The following is a 22,099-nucleotide window of genomic DNA, read 5'->3' as shown; positions in this document are numbered from 1 at the left end:
AGTTGGAACTGATGATTGACCGTCACACCAATCACACTTGAAATAAATAGGAAAATGTAGGAAAGTCTAGAGACTAAGAAGGTTGAATACGTTTTTCCCTATTGCATGTGTTTTGGGTCATCTTTGAAGAAAATTATGTTTATAAGCCATTGGAGCAAAAAAAAAAAAAAGCATTTAATTACTTTAGATTAGGCAATGGGCAGTGTCTAAGATCACCTCTTCATAGTTGCAAAGCAGGAATATATCTCGAAGTTTGAAATGACAGTGAAAACAATAATTTTTTAAAAACATATATTAAGTATACTGTTTTTAAACAACACCAGTTTAAAGGAACAGGAAATTCACACTGTTCCCCTTTCAGATGTTTCTACATGACACCATTTTCTTTAAGGAAATCAGTGTGGCCAGAAGCGCTGGAAACTCCCGGCCTTCTCAAGGCGATGGTGAATGTGGATTTGCCAGCTCTTCAGGCCGGCCAAGCTGACAACAGCAATGGATCTGAACATTCTGGAGCATTTTATTGTTATAACAAGTTAATACTATGAAACATTCTTCAACATAGAAACACATTTTATCTATTACAAAGGAACTTAGGGTCTCACGGATGGTCCTTGTTAAAAACCAAGGGGTTACAAAACGAAATAAAAAGACAGGGATGTGGGAAAAGGACCCTTTGGAGGGTTACTAGATGACAGAGGTGGCGGGGGTGGGGGTGGGTGGTGGTGGGGGTGGCGGCGTTTGAGGGTGGGGGAGATAAACAGGTGGAGTAAGAATAAACCGGAGGGATATGAAGATGTCAGGGAACATTTATTTTATCAATACAAATTTTTTAAAATGTAAACTATATAAAGAGTAAACTCTTAATTTATTATAAAATTAGATTTATTTGTTTTGTTATAGCTCTTGTGTTTGCTGAGGTAATGAAATTTCTGTCATTAAAATAAGGTTTCATGAGGGGAGTTGAAAAAAATCAGTTGACATAATTCAAATTAAGCATTCACTTTATTCTTTTTGTGTCTTTGAGGCTGCTGTGTGTGTGCTTGAGGCTGGAGGCCAGTTTAGGGTACTGCTAATCAAGAATTTTCCTTTGTCTCGTCTCTGTCTGTCTGTCTGTCTGTCTCTCTGTCTCTCTCTCTGTATGTGTGTGTGTATCTGTCTGTCTGTCTATCAGTGTTTATTCCTCTCCAACCTTCCCTTCCTTCTTTTCTTGAGATAAGTCTCTTTGGACTCCAGGGTCATGTGGTCACCAATTAGGATAGGCAAGGTGACCATGAAATTCCAGATTGACCTGTCTCTGCACACCGTTCCAGGCCTTTTGTGACTGCTGACAATCAAATCGGGGTCATTATTGCTGTGCATGTTCATTGATATTTATACCTTTCTGGGAAGGTTCTACTCTGAATATTTCATAAATGTTTGCCCCTAATTAATCTGGAATTAGATATTTTAGAACATAATTAACCTATGCTTTTAGTCCTCTGGATGTTTTTATGGACTCAAGAATCTGTAAGATAATAAACATCAAAGGAAACTTGGAAGCACACATATTTCTAAGTACATAAACACTATTATCAGTAATCCCTGAAAAGTTTATTTGTAATTGTGCATTATGTTTGTTACATGATGTAATTTCTACAGGATCAGCTATATATGACTATCAATTTTCTTCTGTTTTACTTTTCTTTTTTGTTTTTCCTAGTTACTGGCTGACCAACAAGGTTCCTATCAAAAGACCCAGCACAGGCCTCCTCATGTATACACTCGCTACCAGATTCTGTGATGAAATCCACCTGTACGGGTTCTGGCCCTTCCCCAAGGATTTGAATGGAAAAGCTGTCAAATACCATTACTATGATGACTTAAAATATAGATACTTTTCCAACGCAAGTCCTCACAGAATGCCATTAGAATTTAAAACACTGAATGTCCTGCACAATCGAGGAGCTCTAAAACTGACCACGGGAAAGTGCATGAAGCAATAAAGCACATCTTGAAGGATAAAAACCAGATACAAACTTCTAAAGATGCTTCTGGAGTTTTAGAAACAGGATCCAAAACGAGGCTGGGTTTCAGCCTCCACCAACTGACTGACTAGCTGAATGGGAGTCCGTGTGAATCCACCACCAGCTGATGAAACACCTGCTAAGTGCTCTAACTATAAAACATTCTGACTTCAAGGGTCCTAGTAAGTGCCACTTCCTCGAAGAACACAGTTTGAATGTATTATCAGCAGTGTTTACAAGATCCAGCAGCGCACTCATTGTTAATTAGCAAAGCAAATATGTTCATCACTGTGGGGCCGCCACTGGAAGGCCAAGCACACTGGAAGAGGAACCCAGGAGCACAGCTCGGGTCTTGGGAAATTCAAACATCCTTATCCGCAGAGCTGAAGAAGAGAAGTGTTCCAACTGTGAAATCCATGAGAGGTAGCAACTTGAGGAAATGCCTTCAGTCACAACACTGAGAATGATCATGTTTATGTGTTGCTTGTGTTTCATTTTTTGGTTTGGGCATGGGGGTGCTTAGAAAATCGTTTGAGGTACCAGAAATGGGAAATACGTATGAATGAGAAAAATAAACATCAAAGAGTCCTTTCTAAAATTCTAATTTTTAAACAACAGTCACACCAAGCTTTTGTTTATTTGTTTTATTCTGCACAACTCTAAATCTCTGGAATATGTATCAATGGTGTAGCAGGTACCAGCCAAACTATACCACTCCGTAATAGTAAACTGTTGTAAAGGAGTGATATTTTAAAAACTGGTGAAATTGCTCTTGGTACCAAAGATTATATCATGTTTCTACACGGTAACCCATTTCTCTTTCATTAAAAAATACATTATTAACATGAACACATCAATATGCAGTTACTATGATACTTGGATCTAAATATTTAAAAAATTTCAAACTCAAACATTGTTTTAATTTATACCTATGACATATCATAATAATTTTGTGAAAACATGTTGCCCTGTAGAATAAATATTGGGTTGATGTAGCTGACATGTGACTCCTAGTTCTATAATATTATCCTGGTTATTCAGATGCAAAGATCAACATGCACCACTTAATATCATTTTAAAAATTTCTCTCTAAAAAAACAACACAATTAATTGAGACTTGTTTTTCCAAACAGATGATTAATTCAAAGCAGTTTGACAATGATATATCAACATGGTGCATTTGAAGAGAATTCAACTAACAAGAATTTTTTTTGCAGTTAAGTCCAGTTGCATTATTACTCCATTTTGAAACAAACATGAAGTTATTCATAGAGTGACTTAGAATGATTAGATATGTGACTGAACTGACTAGTGGGCTGGTTTTCTATTTCTTTTGAAAGCAGAAGCTCTGAAGTCTCACTTCTGCTTCGGCCCATAGCAAGTTAATACGACTTCTCATTTCTTGGGGAAAGCAGTCTGAAGGAAGCAGAAATAGCATGGAAACTGTGACTGTTTTGTTTTTCTTAGGACAGGCAGTCTGAAAATAAACGAAGAGTGTAGTGAAGGTGTACGTATATATTATATATAATATATGTATTCATATTATGGAAAGGAATGACCACTGAACTGCAGTTACCAATATTTTTAATAGGAGTTGCCATTGTTTTTCAAAGTTAACAGAATCTCAGGATAAAAAGAGCATTTTCTGAGAATCCGTGTATCTATCAGAAAACAAAATAGAGTGCACATGGGAGTTTCAGAAATAACATGAATAATCTCAATATGTTTTTGCCATTAAAATCCACATCTACTTGAACATTTGAAAGCATTAGCTACATGTTATATGAATGTTAAATTGAAAGTCTAATTTACTCCACAAATTAAAAGTGAGTAATGCATAACATTTATTTTGAACTCTGTGCAGGTAAGTGTTCTCCACAGCACCTAACATGAATTCCATAGAAATACAGAAGTCACAAGTAAATACTATCTTGGCACTTATTCAAAGTGTGTATTTGAAAGCAGCAACATACCATTTTGACTGTATTTTCAAAAAGAAAAAAAAATTGTTTTTAAACCACATTTAGGCCACAGGAAGCACACCCCAGGCATCCTCTGTTCCGCGCATTTGAAGTTTTTCTCTTAGACTCATTGGGTAGTGCCTTTTTAATGTCTTCAAATTGGTTCTTCACTCCCTGCCTTGTGTTCTCTAAATGCTTGCCCAGTTAGGAAAATGTTCAGCATCACAAGGGCTTCAGATTTGAGAGAAAACTATGTTTGTTCATCTCAGGGAACTTTCAATACATAAGAATGAAGTCAAGGTATTTAGTGCTCAAAGAAGAAATATGGTGTGAGACCATTTCATTCTCGGACGTTTACTTTTACATTTGCCCTTGCTCTTCAATCCATCACAGCCTTCTTACAGGGAGAAGGTGAAGAGAGCGACGGAGGCTAACAGTTTGAGTGAGGAAAGGAATTATAATTTAGCACACACGATGGCATAAGGGATCATAACTAAATCAAATTATAAGTATATACTTGAAGTATCTGTGTTTTCCTTACTATGAGATGCTCACAGCTTTATTGTTTTATTTCCTTTTTCATGATTTACTCATGTACCTGGGAATGCCCAGGCAGCTGACTGTGATAAATCCCAGTCATTGTGGTACCATGGTTGCTACTGTGCTATTGACGTGAATAGACCATGGAAATATTCTCATTGTTACTCAGCATGAGCTATGCTTAATAATAAGTTGCTGAAAGAAAATGTGAATAAGTAACAAATTTTCATGGCAAATCTAATGATTCAGCCCACAGGAATAAAGAAACTTCTGTGGAAGTTTTTCTCACTGGGAGAAGGTGCTGGGCATTCGAATGTCTTCATGTGTTGTGTATCATATGAGCTGTATATTGATTGTTAATGGAAATCTCTACATATATGCTTACAGAAATGCTTTATTTAAGAAGTGCTAAGGGTGGTGTACATACCAACAAATTACTCAGCTACTATACTCAAGAAGGGTGAGCAAAGTGATTTATTTCTAGTTGTGCTGGTTAGTCATAATACATATTATGTGATATTTGGTTCACAGAGTTGTTTCATGTGACTATTGTAAGAACTATCTATAGTTGTGGAAGGGGGATGGGAAACGTTGTGTATAGTTAGCTGTTATCTCTACAAGCTTGGAAGTTTCCCCATTAAATGTTACCAATATACCAAGGTTTTAATAAAAACAGATAAAGGTAATTGTATTTGATAAACAAACTCCAAATACAACCCATCTAGAAATAGATATTTTATTATATATGTGCTATAAATATATCTATATAGTACAAATAGACATGTGTGATGCATATATACCATGTTATATATGTATATCTGTGTGTACACACTGAGTCTGTAATATGTGCACAACTAGATGTGTGTTATACTGGTATCTTGAGGGTCTGCTCTGTGAAGTTTCCTGGAGATTATGACCACTTTAAAAACAGAAGTTCTTTTGAGACTTCACTTACTACTCTGCTTTAAGAAAGACCTACTTTTTAGCTGGATTATATGTTCTTTCCTAGAGTAATAGTCAGAGACTAGTATGTTCCAATCTTTTCAAACAAATGTAAAGGGAAAAAATATCTTCAAGCTGGCAATGTATTTAAATCGCAATTTGCTGATTGTGGGTCTAGGCCGTGTGTTTCTCTTCTATGTAGCACCTTTTAAAAAAATACTGTTTCTTTGTGTATGTAAAAGCACAAGTGTTTTAAATGTATATAGCAGGAAGAAAAAAAAGAGTTTACAGATAGCTCTGCTGCATAGGATAATTGCTACTGAGTCTTTCTTATACCATCCATGGAATGGGAAAAGAAGCTTTTTCTGTAGGTTCATTATGTTCAACATTGTTCCCTGTCACTTACGTATAATAATTAGCTATTCTTGATTTATCATTTGTACAATTGTAAAATAAATTAAATTACATTTTTTTCCAAATTTTCTCTAGTCTTTGATACATATGCCTTTTATTTCCCTTCATTTGCCATTATTAGTTGATTGTTTTTATGAAGTGTTTACTACTGTTTGGTTATTCTCCATTTAAACCTCACTGCCTGACAATTTTGGTTTAAACATTTATTTTATATGTATTCATAGATATATGAGTAATTACAATACGAACATGAAAATCAAGAAGTCCTTAACAATTTGGGGTGGAATATTTTGTCTGTGGGTTTGAGTCTGGAACACTTCACTACATAGGTTCATTAAAATCTGTCTCTAGTTTGTACTTCCACTAATTCATATAGCCGAGTCATTTAATCTCCAAGGCTAACGTGATGCTGACTTTTTACACACAGTTCCTCGAGCTACCTGTTGACTTGTGATTTCATCTGCAAATTGCTGTCATTTGCTTTTTGCCTTCCTGAGGGTGATTTGAACTCAAACCCTTTCCCACACCTTTCAGTAACTTATGAATCTGTGTTTTCAGACATAGCCCCTCCTTTATGGAAAACACTTTAAACACAGTTTTATGAGTTCTCTTTTAACATTCTACAATTTAAAAACATTGCTGGAATCAAGGAACCATGAGTGGTGGTTGATAAGCTTAGATGTCACTTTTATTTGTTCTTTAAGCTTGTGTACTTACATTTAGTTTTCCAGTGTCCATAAATAATGTACATTCTATGTGTTCCTGAAGTATGGTCAGATCACATCATGCTGAAGAAAATACTATTTTTATAGCCAAATATTGTGTGCTTTAATTTGAAATAGATTTAGGTGTCTGAAATTGTGATTAGATTTCCTATCATCATTCTATTTAGTATGCTATTAGACATGCTTTGAAAGGGACTAACGCATGTGCTTACTCAGTTCTAGTATACACACAGGAGAAAATAAAGCATTATAATATGATACAGACTGAGAAAAAGGGAAGCTAAAGCAAAAACTAAACTAATTTACACAAGATTATGTTTAAACTGAATGCATATTTACAGTACCTCAGGATTTATTAGGCTAATTCACGTTTCATCTATCTTATATTAACAATATTTTAATTGTCCACTCTTTGGACCAAATAGTGTTCCAACTTGTTTATACATATTAACTGACTGAATTTGAATAAACAGTGTTGCAAATATTCAAATTCAACACAGAGTATTTAAAAGATTATGAGATGTTTTCTAGGACATATGACTCAAAAGTAAGAGAACCAGGACTTGAACTCACCAACTCCTCGATCCACTCTCTCTTTTGACTCTTGGTCCTATGCTTTCCTCAGTGATGCTTCTTCATGAACAGCAGTGAAATCCTTTGGAAATGTTAAAAAAAAATGTCTTTCTGCAATAGATGGTGATCAATACAGAGACCCATAACTCATCAGTGTGCTGAGAGGAAGAGGCTACAGAATGTTCACCCATAAATGGGACATCTGTGTCACAGTCCTTTATCTGAAAGCCCAGGGATCCTGGCAGTAGAGGAAGCAGAAGGATTCTTAAAGGCTGAAGCAGTGTATGACTACAAGAAAACAGTTTCTTCCAACATAGCATGGCAGTTGCTCATATTAACTCTTAGTAGTTGTGACAACAAACGTAAGATCTGTTCAAATTCAAGCTAGACCAAAGTTCAGTATTGAGAATCAATGTCACCTCAAAGTCCCACTTCTAGGCAAGCAACTAGTGACTGGTAGCTGCTGAGTGAGAAAGAGTGAGTTTTCTCTATTAAGTCTGATTCCTAATAAGTTGTGCATGCTCCAGTGAAAAGCCTCCAAGAATATATCAACAACCAAATTGGAATTGATGGTTGAGAATAAAAGTACATTAAGTTTTATGGATAGGCAAGTAGAGGGTCGACATGAAGTATCCACATCAGTACAAGCTTGGTTTTTCCATGTTCTTTGACTCAAATATTAGTTGTTTTAGCACTATGGTCTTACTGTTAAGTTCTGATAACTTGACCAAATATCTATAATCTATGATGCTTGGAGTCCATGGGACCTACATCAATAGACAACAACCCAAAAAGAGGCAACCCATTCAAGGACTGAGACTTTCATGAGCACTGAGGTTTTTATCTCTTAGCTTAGAGTATTTGATAGGGTCATAGTTACCCTTAATGAAGGGAACAAACACCGCCCTCACACAAATTTATTTGGAAACTCTACAGCCGTAGATTAGCCCAGGAGTTTTTAAATGACCCTTAGTGTTATTTGCCTCTCCCTGTATTCCTCTTCTAAACTGGCCTTCCTTCCCTGAACCCAGTTCAACCACCCCTCTTCACTTCTTCCCTTTGTTTAATTCATATTCTATCTTCCATTCCTTAAAAACTCTTTGCTTCCATGATTCCTTACTAATTCCCTGATTATCTATTGGCATTCCAAATGAAACACACATATCGGAAGATTCAAAGCTAACATCAACAAATGAGAAATGACTATGCTTCTTTATGGGTCTGTGTGACCTGACTCAGAATCATTTTTCACAAATTCCATCCCTTTGACTCTGGACTTCATAATTTTATTTTCTATTATCACTTCAATAATATTGAATTTTGCAAATACAAAGTTTGATTTTCCATTCATCAGTTGGTAGACATCAAGGCTATTTTCACATTTTAGAAATAAGATAATAGTTAAACATTCAATATCTGAAATTCCAATAGCAAAAATCAGTGAGAATTGAATACCAGTAAAAGCACAGCCAACTATTCATTTGCTCCCAGATTACAGATTTCTCATACTTCTTTAGCAAATATTTTATGCTCTAAACTATCATTCTAGCCACAAGTAAATTTATTTTTACTTAGTGTTTTATTTTCTCAAAGACCATTTCCTTAATGTTTTCATTTATTTTCTAAATTACTTTATTAAGACCAATTGTTCTCATTAGCAAAACAAAACAAACAAACAAAAAAGAAAAGAACAAAAACTGATCCCATACTCTGCAGACCACTCAAAGAGAAATGTGGGCACCAACCAAGACTCAAAACCTTTGACTTAGTATCTGTCCTGCCTGAAAAATATGACAGGGTAAGGGTGGCATCAAACTTGTGGGATGGATTTGATTTAAGAACCACTGCACGAGAGGGAATTCAAGACCCAAGACCAACAATGCTTGAGTAACCAAGAACCAAAGACTAGGTAGCCAAGAGATCTAGGGTAAACCAAACACTATGGGTAAAATATATATCAATAAAATGACAGATAAAAGACAATAAAATGACTCCTAATGATATTCTGCTATACTCATAGATCAGTGCCTTATCCAGTCATCATCAAAATGGCTTCCTCAGGCAGAAGATGGGAACAGATGCAGAGATCCACAGCCAGACATTTGCAGAAAGATACTCTAAATGAGAGGTGTCCATCAAATTCCTCCCCTCAGAGCTCAAGGGATCCCATGGAAAAGGAGGCAGAAAGACTGGAAGAGCCAGAGAGGATGGAGGACACCAGGAGAGCAAGGTCTTCTGAATCAACTAAGCAAGGTGCATATGAGATCTCAGAGACAGAAACAGAAAACACAGGTCCTACATGCATCTACACCAGGTCCTCGGAGTATTTATTTTTAGCTATTAGCTTAGTATTTCTATGGGACTCCCAACTAAGAAAACAAGTTAGTCTCCAACTCTTGTTCCTACTCTTGGGACTCTTTTCCTGCCCTTGGATTGTCATGTCCAACTTTCATATGATAGTTTTTGCTTCATCTTACTGTATTTTGTTTTGCAATGTTTGGTTGTTATCTCTGAGAAGTTTGCTCTGTTCTATTAAGAGACAGAATAGAGGTAGGGGAAACGTATCAGGATATATTGTATGAGAAAAGAATCTATTTTCAATAAAAGAAAAAAATGAAAAAAAAAAGCTAGAACTGATTCTGACTTAACTCCTTTTGTGAGGAGTCTTACTATTAAGCAGTGTTGCTCAACTATTGCTCGTGCTAGCTTATATACACAAATCATATAGCTTAAAGCATCAGTATTGCAGGAAGGATTAAGTTTCTGGGAGGTGCTAATTTGCATTTCCTACAACTTAGTATTTTACAATACTCTCACTCTCCAATTTCTGTCCAGCACTGCTTCCTCAGCCCCAGGCTCCCAACACCACACAGATGGGTTGAATCTAAACACATCTGCCAGTGTTGCCAAGTTGTAAACACACTCAGCTGAGAGCAGATGTTTTCCAGGAAAGATCACTACCATCAGAGCTGTTCAGCTTTGCCTTCTATGTTAATTAATCTTCACGCTTTGCCATAGGCCATTCTATTCAAATAGATCTTTTCACTCTTAGGCCTAGAACAGTAACAGGATCGTTGTAGGCTCATTCCCTTTATGCTTGTCAGGCACAAGTTTGCAGAAACATGCATGAAGGCTGTCCCTTGAAGTTGAGGTCTTTTGTTGATGTGCCGTTTCAATAAATCTTTACTTGAATTTCATGTTCTTATTTACTGATATCTTCAAAAATAAAATATAAATCCTAGTTGAAAGAAAAAATAATTTCTATTATTTTGTGTTAGTGGTATAATTCAAGTTAGCATTTTTTTCTGTGATAGTCTAACACTTCTCTGCATTAATAATTCTAAATTTTGCTTTTTTTCTAGAATATCAAAAAGCTAGATATTTTTCTGGGCATGAATTTATTCTACAGGCTTTGTCTACTTTTATTTCTTCTAAGAGGTTATCAACTAGTTTGTAATATGTGTATTGGCAAGTCTTGATTCCACAAAAAATTTAAAAAATAGTCCCTCTATAAAATGATTATATTTATTCAGCATGTATAAGATAATAATCCTGTGAGATACTCTGTTAAGCATTAGCTGTATCTCCTAACCAGTACTGCTTCAGTGAGTGTTAAGTCAATCTGACAAGCATTTGTTAACTGCTGATTACACCAATAAAAACATAGTAATAGTTTTATATGTGTCACTTTATTTTAGTTGTTGGAATAACAAGAAACATAGAATGCTGATCATCTACAGTATGGCACTTGATTTAACAGGGCAAGAAAAAAAAAACGAACCTTCAGAAATGATCTAAGACTAGTAGAACAGGACCTGTGTTTCTGGGAAAGACACACTGCACATCCCCTGATGCTTCAGATAGCCAGGGCAGAAACTAAGATCCTAGAGCTAGGAAAAAAGGTATTTTGTTAACACAAAAGAAAAGTAGTAGATGCTCTTCCATTATTATAAATGGCAGAGTTTAGGAAAGAAATTGCTACTAGCCTGGAGAATCGGAATCCCTTTAAGTCCCTCCTTATAAAAATTACATATTCCATTCTCACATTACTTTCCTAGATTCACTTTTCAATTTTACATTTTAATAAATCAAAGTTCAATCTAAAACAAAGAGTTACTATCAAAAGAAATTAACATTTCTGATTATCCATCACACACATTCCAATATAACTATTTTAGTACATATTTTATGTTTCCCACTTCAAGCAATGTACTATAAAAGAAAGTTGCTTGGTTCTAAGTAACAAAATTTTAAATAATTTTCTAGTCATTCTAGTGTGATTTTATGAAGACCCATAATTTGAAAATCTACCATCACAAACTCTCAGAATATAGGAGTATGCTAATATTAATTTTGACTTGGTAACCACTGTTTCTTCCTCTTATTTAGATTTCCTTACATATGTTTTCTAACATGTGTGTGTGTAAGACTTCACTTTATTTTTTCCCCTTTCTTCTATATGTATACCCTTATTGATATTACCAGTTCTGAATGTTTGTAAAGTTCAGGAGAGTGAAGAACACCCAGAGTAAAATCAAACAAGATAAAATGTACAATAAATAAATAAGTTCTTATTTCTAGATTCCACTTAAAACATAACATGAAAAGTTTTTATAGGAAGATAGCTTAATTGGCAAATGTGTCTTGGAATATGAAGTGAGGAACCAGGCAAAGTTGACAGGATATGAGATAAAGACTACACAAAGACATGTTTTAAATGGACTGATTCTATATGCTGGGATTCAATCTTACTTGAATAATTTGAGGAACTTTGTAATAAGATCTTGATTCAAGGAATAAAATAATAAATTGTTTGTCAGACGTCACCCTCCATGAATATCTTTTATAATTCCTTAAATATCTCACTTGATGTTTTGTAAGTATAGTTTTAGGAGGTACCATCTACTGAATTTCTGAATCTCAGATGAGTCAGGGAAAAGGAAACAGTATTCAGGTTCCTGAATGATAAAGCTAAGGCATGTTTTTCAATAGGTTTGTTCTTTCTACCAAATCTAATCTAATAACCAACTTTCTAATCTGGCACAAGCATGTCAAATTAACAGAATACTAAAGATGATTCTTTGGATATTATAACCCATTATCTACAAACCAATTCAAGTTTGTTGTTATTCACATTATTCTTTTCTCACTCATTGGAGACCTCACACTTCTTCATGAGTCTAAGCATTTACTGGATTTTAATTTGCTAGACATCGAATGCCACAGTTATGAACTCATATTTATTTCTGGAATGAATTCCCAAGAGATACTGAATGAATCTTCTGGATTTCAGACTTACTATCCTTTCTATAAATTTCACAATGTAAACTATGTTCTTGTTACCATAAAGAAGGGTCAATTACCTCTCCAGAATAAGAACTCTTTTTCCTTGATTAATGACTTGTTGTCATGAAGAAACTCAGCTTAATGAAGCTGTAATCTTAGATTTGACTTCAGTGAGATATTTATTGTGTGCCTTGAAAAAAATCAGAACATCCAATCTAATAGAGTTTGAGTTATGAAGACAAGAAACAAAGTTGCAGAAATGAATTGCCAAAAGTAATAAGAAGATAAGTAAGTGATACTCTTATGAAGGTGTTTGTAGGACTGAAATTAGATATTGAGGCTGTTTGTTTAATGCCTAAACTGAAAAGCACATCCTTATAAACATGCATAAGGTTTTGACCACGACCTCTCATTCTGCTGAGCAGTTAAGACTTCATTCCATTATGTTAGTCTAGAACACTTTTTGATGATTAAGTGTGTAATGAGAGAAACGTATTCCACAGCAGTGGTAATGTATCCACTGCCTCTCCCTATTTGTTAAGAAACTGTCCATTCATCTAAGAAAATGAAATATAGGACCCTTTTCCAATGAGCTGGAGATTTTGTAAGCACCTTCATGGTAAGAGTTCAATTGCCTTATGTCCATACAAAAATTTGCATTCAGAATCTTTCAGAATCATCAGTTCTGATAATGTTAAATTATTGCCTCCTCCAACATGAATGAATCCAATATAATCCACTTTCTCTCAATCCAACATACATCTAAGTTGTTGAACTTGTATTTCAGTCATCTTGGGGAACCTGACACAGGTTAGAGCCATTGGCAGTTTACACATTCAGCAATTGTAGTGAAGAGGGATCCTTCATGGTTAGATCCATCCATACTTCTGTCCCTGCCAGTCTGTACAACGTGCGCGTGGTCCCACTTAAGAGTTCATGAATAAAATAAGTGTCTTTATTGATAAGATCAAGGAAACATTGTTCACACTTTATAAAGACAGAACAAAGGGAGAACAGGACTATTAATTGGGAAAACAAAACTATCAATGAAAACGCTCCTACTTGACCTTAGTAGTTACCACAATAATATGAGTACCTGACAGTCAGATAACTGCAGAGAGAAGAGTGAATGACAGGAGAAGTACAAGCAGGTGGGACCAACAGGACAAAGTTGATAGAGAGAAATCTGATTTTACCTGATCTGACATAAAAATAATTAGCTTCTGCTGGGAGACCTATTTGTCTCTTTTTCTTCCTTCCTTCCTTTCTTCCTTTTTAAAATTTCTTGTAAAGCAAATAAATTATTTAATTAATATAAAATACTAATATATGCATATTAATGATATTGACCCTTGTGTTGTTATAGTCTGTGCCCTGATGCTATGATAAAACACCATGATCAAAAGCAGCTTGGAGATGAAAAGGCTTATTTAACCACATACTTTCAAGTAACAGTTCATACTCAAGAAAAACCAAGGCAAGAACTCAAGCAAGCAGAAGTCATAGAGAAACATTTCTTACTGGCTTGCTCCCAAAATCATGTTCATCTACTTTGTTATACAGCTCAGGTCCACCCACTTAGGGATGGCACTTCCCAGAGTGGACTTGGGCCTCCTACATAAAATAGAAATCAAGAAAATGTAACACACTCATGCCTACAAGCCAATATGATGGAGGCAATTCTTCAATTGAGGTGTCCTCTTTCCACACATGTCAAGATTAGCCCTCACAAATATGAAGGTCAGGCAACATTGAGCAAATCTGAAACCAGTGAGAACTCTTGAAAACTATTTTACTCAGTCCAGTCAAGACATAATAACGACATAGAAGTTAATGCTGTTGGTAACTGAGGAGACATGTGGTTAGATACCAGATGCACATTCCCAGAACATTAGTGTCAATTGCTTTGGATAGAAATTTTGATGTAATTGTGAGAAAGGTGTGTATGGATGATGATTCAACTTTGCAGTGAGCATTTGGGAGGATGAAATTAAGATGACAGTTGGAAATGTGAGCATGAACCTTAGGAGGAAAATAGGACCACTTAACTGACATGGTAGAGGACAGATACAGTTGTCAGTGGTTTAAGGTTTGCCTCACCTAGAAAGAGATGTCTTACCAAATATCAGGACCTCCCATACTCAGTGATAGCCTAAGACACAAACATGGAATCACAGCATCAGTGTCAGTATAAGACAATTAAAATAGACTCCACACATTGTGAGCTCCTCTATGTCTTCATGAGATTAGCTAGAAACCCCATTCAAGTGCAGTATTCCTTTCTGTCTAGTCATTCTTCTTCCTTTTATAGCTCATTGGTGTCATTGCCTAATCAAACTAACATCAAGCTCTATTGCAGTGCCTGCTTCAAGAGACTATACATTCTGTTTGGTGCTGTAGACAGATAAGAAAAAAAATTTTTTTAATGTTAACTAGCATGAAAGAGACTCAATGTCATTGCTCTTAGTAGGAAGAGAAAATATCTCTAGGCATAAACTGGAATTGAGTTGTTAAAAAGTTTCATTCATAGGCTCCTGTGATGCCCTACTCAACTTCCCCATGTGGCCAAATTCTGTACTTACTCTCCAGGAATTAGTCTGGTGAGTTCACCTGACCCTCCCCCACCCCCCAATCCACCTTCCTCAATTTACCAGATCCAGCATGGGTCCCACATGTATTGTCATTGCTACCTGCTCTGCAAATAACTTCTAGACTTCCACTAGAACTCACCATGCCTGAAGAGACAAACAAGCCCATCCCATGCCACATCCAACCTCTCTGCCCATCCAGATCCTGTACATCCTCTTAAGTCAAACCAGATGAGTCTGCCTGAGCTCTCCTCCACTCACCCCACCCCTAGTTGGCCACATGTAACTTCAGTGACATATACAATGCCAAGACCTAGTCTGGCCACCCGTCTGCCCAGCAAGCAGCATCTAAGCTTATACCAGGATATACACTGTCTGTACCCAACAGACAGCCTCCTACCTTTTGACACATCCAGACTTTCCACCCAGCCAAATCTACTCCCATTCTCTAGGCTTGGACAATGGAACACACCCTGTATATCAGCCCAGTTCCTTCTATCTACCTGACTTCATTCCACCTATGCCACTTGCAAATTCTACTCTCAAATTACCTACACATCCTATTTTCTGCCCCAACATGCTCCATCCATATCAAACTTAGAACTAATAAAAGAAGTCCACATGTTAACATCTCATGGCAAAAATACAAAAAATATGAATGATCACACCAGTATCTTTCCAAAACATGCCAGTCCTATAGAAATGTTTGCCAATGAAAATTCCCTATATGAATCCCAGCATAAGAAATTGAAAAGAACAACCATAAACTTCATAAAAAAGTCAAGGACTTTTAAGAAAACACAAAGAAACAACTCAATAAAATCAAGGAGAAAGAATTTAAGAATAATTGTCTGAGTGATGCCCAAGAAAATACAAACTTAAGGTGGATAGAAATAACAAAGATAATCCAGGGCTTGAGTACGGGATTTGGTGAAGAGATAGGAACATTGAAGGGAACTCCTATTGAAATGAAGATGGAATTAAAAATTCAACAACCTAAATAGAAAATTCAACAATGAGTCTTATGAGTAAAATGGGTCAAGTAGAGGATAGAATATCAAGACTCAGAGATATAGGTTCTAGACCAAATAAGCAAGGGGACCAATTGAGACCAAGTGTTCAAATGCCTAAACCTGTAGGGGAAACTCCTTACTCAAACTGCTTCATCCATTAACTGCACAAAGTTGAAATACTATCACAGACTCTAATATTTGACATGGCTAAGATTTAATAATTGACAGAATATGATATTATTGTTGAGAAAAGTTTTTATAGTGCACTGAGAGTACTAGATATAAAAATGTAAAGAAGAGCTATCATCTCAAAGCCTACAGAATATAGAAATATTAACATGTAATTAAAACATGGTAGAATTTAGAGCACTTCATTTTCCTTGGTGATTTACAGCATATTTGTATTTTTTCAATTATATGTGGTTTACTTTGCATGTTTTTTACAATGAATAAAAACAGAATTATAACTCATAATATACTATTGGATGTTTCTCTTATAATTATGCTTCTGGGTGGTATTCCTAAGAACACTTAAATTTTAAATTATTAGTTTATATTCTAGTCCACGAATGAACATTTTCAAAACATGTTTCTGTTGGAATACTCAAACTAAAGAATGCTTCTCTAGTAACATCCTGCTACCAGTTTTCCAGCTGCAACACCCGCCTCTCTGCATGGGTCAACATGGGCTCCATATGCACACCTGCACATCTCAAGTAAAAAAGTTCTGTTAATTATAGGTTGAAACTCTATGTAAGCATTTTTCTCACTGCAAGCATTTAAATCTATTTGCTCCAAATGATACTGGCTCTCTCAAGGGGGAAATGCATGCAGGGTGACAAGGACTCTGGCTGTATTAAATGATAGCTATTATAGATGTAAATGTAGTTTTATGTTACTCTGTGCCCATCACATTTCAGAAACTTCTTGGGTCTCTTTAATTGTGTTTCTTAGTGCTTAAACTTTATGAGCTATAAAGGAATAGATTTTTTTTTTTTTTTTTTTTTTTTTTTGCTATCAATAAGTATGTTCGTAACTGAGAACCTTGTGACAAAAGTCAGGTTAACAAGGGAAAATGCATAAGTATATTTAATATATGTGTCATGTAACATAGTAGCTTTTAGACTACTATGCAGACTCAGAGAAATAAAGAAATGACTTTCATGCTTAGGTTTGGTGACCAGGGAGTGGTCAGCTCTGGAGAAGCCTCGACAAGTATTATAGAGAGCCCAGGAGAAACTTAGTCTAGCCTATGTTTTCCAGATTATCTTATTCATCATAATATTTTGAAAGATAAGATGTTTCTTCCTGCTAAGAACAGGAAAGATCCCTTTGAATTAGGATCTCATGGCCTGCTTCTAGAGAGACAAGAATATACGGCCTTCTTAAAGATTTCTAATCTGTTTCAAGGAAAGATAAGGGACCATCCTTCTGATATTTTCTCAGTGCTCCACAGTAGCATGTTCTGAACTTCATCACATCTGAGCATTATGTACTGCCCGTAGTTCACTATTTTAAGTTCTTTAGTGTACCACAATTTTTCTATTGCCTCTGGTTAATTTCTTTAAGTTAAAACACCCTTCCAGATACCCACTACCAGCACATTACTTAACTAAAATACAATGACAATTGTGTCTTAGTTGTAGGAGCAACCTCTTTAGCAATTATACATCTCTGAAATGAGAGTGCTGTTTAACATTGGTAATGACACAGTAATTGGAATTTTTGATTTTTCTTAATTTTACCTAAAAGTAATAGAGAGTCTTAAATGATAGTAAATGATAATGAATGTTTGAAGTCTGGAATTATGTATTGTCTATTTTGTTTTATATTTAATAATAGTGTGAAAATGTATTGATTATTAGTCATGAAGTAATATTGGTGAAAATGTCTCTATCCCATCTTTATTCTAAAAAAAATGATTATTTCAGTCTACCTTCCAATAGTATCAACTTAATCAAAGTTACATAAATAGATTGATAACACAATTTATCAGCAAATAAAACCAGGAAATCTTGCATCTTGAGACAGGAAATCAAGCTAATCTTAGCAAACTGTATTATCAATTTCCTAGAATCCCTATCAGTAAATGTTATTGTCTCTCACATATAATCAAAGCTGGAACTACTACTCTGTAGTAAAATAATTGAAATAAAGTTTCTATGATGTGTTTATTCATTTAAAGACTTAATTACTAAATACCATAAAGAATTGTCCTAAGTAATGAGGCAATGTTGAAGGGAACATACCGTTTCACAGTGTATTTGAAACGACTACTTTAACTTTTAGTGTGTATTTAAGCTTGTATTTATATGCACATGGAATCATACTAACCTACAAAGATTCAGAACATATCATTGTATCTAAAATTACTTCTATGGCTTTCTTTTGAAGCCAAAGTCTACCTTTGGCAGCAATGAGACATGGGGCTTTGTCCTGAGCTCCACACTCACAGAGTTTAGCAGGCAGGAAGGACTAGGTTCCTTGTTCTGAGTTCTTCCTGTATATGTATTGTGGCAGGGGGCGTTTTATCCAATGGTCTGTAGGTTTTCCTAAAGAGTAATACTCCAGGTAATCAACTTCAGACCGGTCTCTGAGATAAAGGTCTGTTGATATGGCATAGGGCTCCCACATTCTGACTTCCATTGTATTTATTAGCCTTCTGCACAATAAGATTCTTGAGAGATTTTCATGATGAAAGTCCCATCTAGACATTCTGGAATAATTTAGAATTCAACTACAGTGCTTTCACTCCTTTGTTTTTGGTTTTGTTTAATCTCTGCACGTGTATTAGCAATATAGATAGTTTGATAACAAAATACAATCTTATACTCTTCCTGGTAGATTCAGTCAAGGCAGGTCCAGTCCCCTCCTCCCTTCACCCAGGCTGAGCAAAGTGTCCCTGCATGGGCCCCAGGTTCCAAACAGTTAGCTCATACACTAAGGACAGGTCCTGGTCCCACTGCCTGGGGGCCTCCCAAACAGTTCAAACTAACAACTGTTTCACTTATCTTGAGGGCCTGATCCAGTTGGGGGCTCCTCAGTTATTGGTTCATAGTTGATGTGTTTCCATTCGTTTGGCTATTTGTCCCTGTGCTTTTCCAATCATGGTCTCAACAATTCCTGCTCCATATAATCCCTCCTCTTTCTCGCTGATTGGACTCCTGGAGCTCCACCTGGAGCCTGGCTGTGGATCTCTGCATCTGCCTCCATCAGCCAGGCTGAGCTGAATCCCTAGAGGAGTCCTTGCCCTGGAGAAGGTGGGAATGGGGGAGGGCTGGGGTGAGGGAGGGGCGGAAGGAGGGAGGACAGGGGAATCCGTGGCTGATATGTAAAATTAAATTAAATTGTAAAATTAAGCCAGGCGGTGGTGGCACATGCCTTTAATCCCATCACTCGGGAGGCAGAGCCAGGCAGATCTCTGTGAGTTCGAGGCCAGCCTGGGCTACCAAGTGAGTTCCTGGAAAGGCACAAAACTACACAGGGAAACCCTGTCTCAAAAAACAAAACAAAACAAAATTATAAAATTAAAAAAATAAAAATAAAATAAAAAGTAAAAAAAAAAAAATTATACTCTTCTTCACTGTTCAATAAGTAAACTGAAGTTTCAGGATTTGCCCTTGCTTGAGTTCATGTTGAAAGGTAAACCTCTCCGATGAGCTACTGTGACATGAAATGAAATCTACAGATTCATGGACTGGGTTATTTCTGAAGTCACCTACAGTGTCAGTCCTAACCAAAGCTATGCCAGACCTATGCACTCTGAGCCACTCACATATTGTCCTTTATTCCACGGCAACACTCTAGCTTCCAAGACCTTCTTCTCATCAGTCAGGATTCTGCCCCAGGGCCCTTGGTCTCTTAGCGTCTTCCTTATTAGCATCCCTGCAGGTCTCTGTGACTCATATCTTCTGTACTTTCACCAAGTATTTCCTTCTCAGTAAGCCTTGCCTTACTAACACTATATTGATGTTAAACTACCCCCTCTCATTTTATTCCATTTCACCCCCAACACTCATCACTGTAATAGCTATATTAATAATCATTTACTCATATCTAGTTCCCTTAGAAGAGAAAGGTCAAGTTTATTCACTGAACTACCCACTAAATTTTTAGTGTCTACCACACACTGTAAACACTAAAATATAAAGTTTCTGAGGGGAGATAATTAAATAAAGGCTCAGGATTACCACAATATTCAAGCCCTTAATTTTGGCTGCTGACAAATTGATTGAAATGGTAGTTAGAGATCTTATGTTTAATTCAACAAACTCTGCATTTATGAATAAAATTTGTTAGTTTTATGCATCGAAATTTACTGCAACATTGAATGCTCACTTAAGAAATTTGTAAAATTTTCAGTTAAAGCTCAAGCTTGTCACATGATCATAATATTAATAATTTAATTTTAAGGTATAATTGAGTTACTCACCCACATATTAATGCTCTTCATACAGGTTTATGAAATACTTCCTCTGTGACCAATATCCTTAACAGTTTCATGGTGCCACAAAGTTGGTCTTACTTATCATGCAAAAGCTTAAAAAAACAGTATGTCACAATTTCTAGCTTTGCAATGTTTTAGATTATTATTATGTTGCAAATAAGACAAAATGCCTTTTATTCATTTCTATTTTCCCTTCCTTCCTAATATTACATATATAAAGCATAGAAGGAATCCTTTGCTAGATCTTCTTCTGAGGAGAAGACCAGAGGTAGATTCAAGTTGATCAGGATAATATGTGATTCTGCAGGTATATAGGTACAAAATTACCAGTGTAATGTACATATGTGTGATCATTTTAGGTTTTAAGCACACAGGATGAAAGGACTCCATGCATTTGACCAATATGAATAAAATAAAACATTTCAAACAGGACTAGTTATAAATACAATCTCATGATATAACAGAATGTAAGTGACAATGACGTCTTGGATAAGCAATATTTATTATTACTACTAAATTCACCTTACAAGCAACACTTGAGGAAATTCTGAAAAAGAAACAAAAGGACAATAATTACTTACATGAAAACATTCAAGAACATGATATTTACTACTAAACACAGTCAAACCCAGAACACTCCATAATTATTCATTTAATTATACTCTGTATTTCAAACTCTGTGCATAACACACATTTTGTATGATGTCATATAGGTTCCCAACATGATAGCAAAATATCAAAAAAGTAAAAACCATCATAGTTATAAGGTATTAGAAAAACTTTTATTATAAAAAGCAATAACATGTAGAATATAATTTATGATGTGGAGTCTGAAAGACTAGAGATTTTTTAAAACCAAATTAGGTTGTTATCATTTAAAAGTCCTTTATTTTGGAATATATTTTCAAGTGAAGTTCATGTTTGCTATAAAGTAAATGATACTCGGATTATAAAGAGCAATGAATCAAAACATCACTACAGGAAATAAAGTAATTACAAAGATATAAAAAGAGGAAGATGTATAAATAGTATGTAAAAACAGTCAGAAAGCAATAAACTAGTAAACCTTGTTCAATAATTCTATTAAATAAAAACTGATTACATTTTCATATGAAAAGATACACAGCGGTTAGGTAGAAATATGAAACAAAATACAAAATCCAGCTTTAGAATGTCTACAATGTGTTGAGTACAGCTTCAAGGACACCTGTAGGCTGAAAGTAAAGGGGTGGATGACATTTTTCTGTGAAAATTACAGATGAGAGCAAGGACGTTATTCTTACATCAAGTACAATAAGTATCAGGTGAAAATTTTCCATAAGAGACAAATGTGATCATTATTTTATGATAAAATAAGCTCAAACTGAAGATATGACTCAATGATTAATAGTTCACAGTACTCGCCAGGTGGTGGTGACACACGCCTTTAATCCCAGCACTTGGAGGCAGAGCCAGGTGGATCTCTGTGAGTTCGAGGCCAGCCTGGGCTACCAAGTGAGTTCCAGGAAAGGCACAAGGCTACACAGAGAAACCCTGTCTCAAAACCCCCCCCCCCAAAAAAAAAAAAAGAGTTCACAGTACTCTTTCAGAGGACCTGAGTTTAGTTC

General features: G+C 35.7%; 1 protein-coding gene across 1 annotated transcript in view; it reads left to right on the top strand.

The window, feature by feature from the left end:
• The window catches only part of St8sia4 (ST8 alpha-N-acetyl-neuraminide alpha-2,8-sialyltransferase 4), a 113,200-nt gene extending 104,450 nt beyond the window's left edge, over positions 1 to 8,750 (top strand). Inside the window, 1 exon segment of the mRNA XM_036173512.1 lies at positions 1,700 to 8,750. Within this exon segment, the coding sequence (XP_036029405.1) occupies positions 1,700 to 1,982 (283 nt within the window). The 3' untranslated portion in view covers positions 1,983 to 8,750.
• The last annotated feature ends 13,349 nt before the right edge of the window (positions 8,751 to 22,099 follow it).

This window comes from Onychomys torridus, chromosome 23 (assembly GCF_903995425.1).
Source record: "Onychomys torridus chromosome 23, mOncTor1.1, whole genome shotgun sequence".
In the NCBI taxonomy this organism is placed as follows: Eukaryota; Metazoa; Chordata; class Mammalia; order Rodentia; family Cricetidae; genus Onychomys; species Onychomys torridus.
Note: the sequence above shows the minus strand (reverse complement) of the source record. Positions and strands in the feature narration are given on the sequence as shown.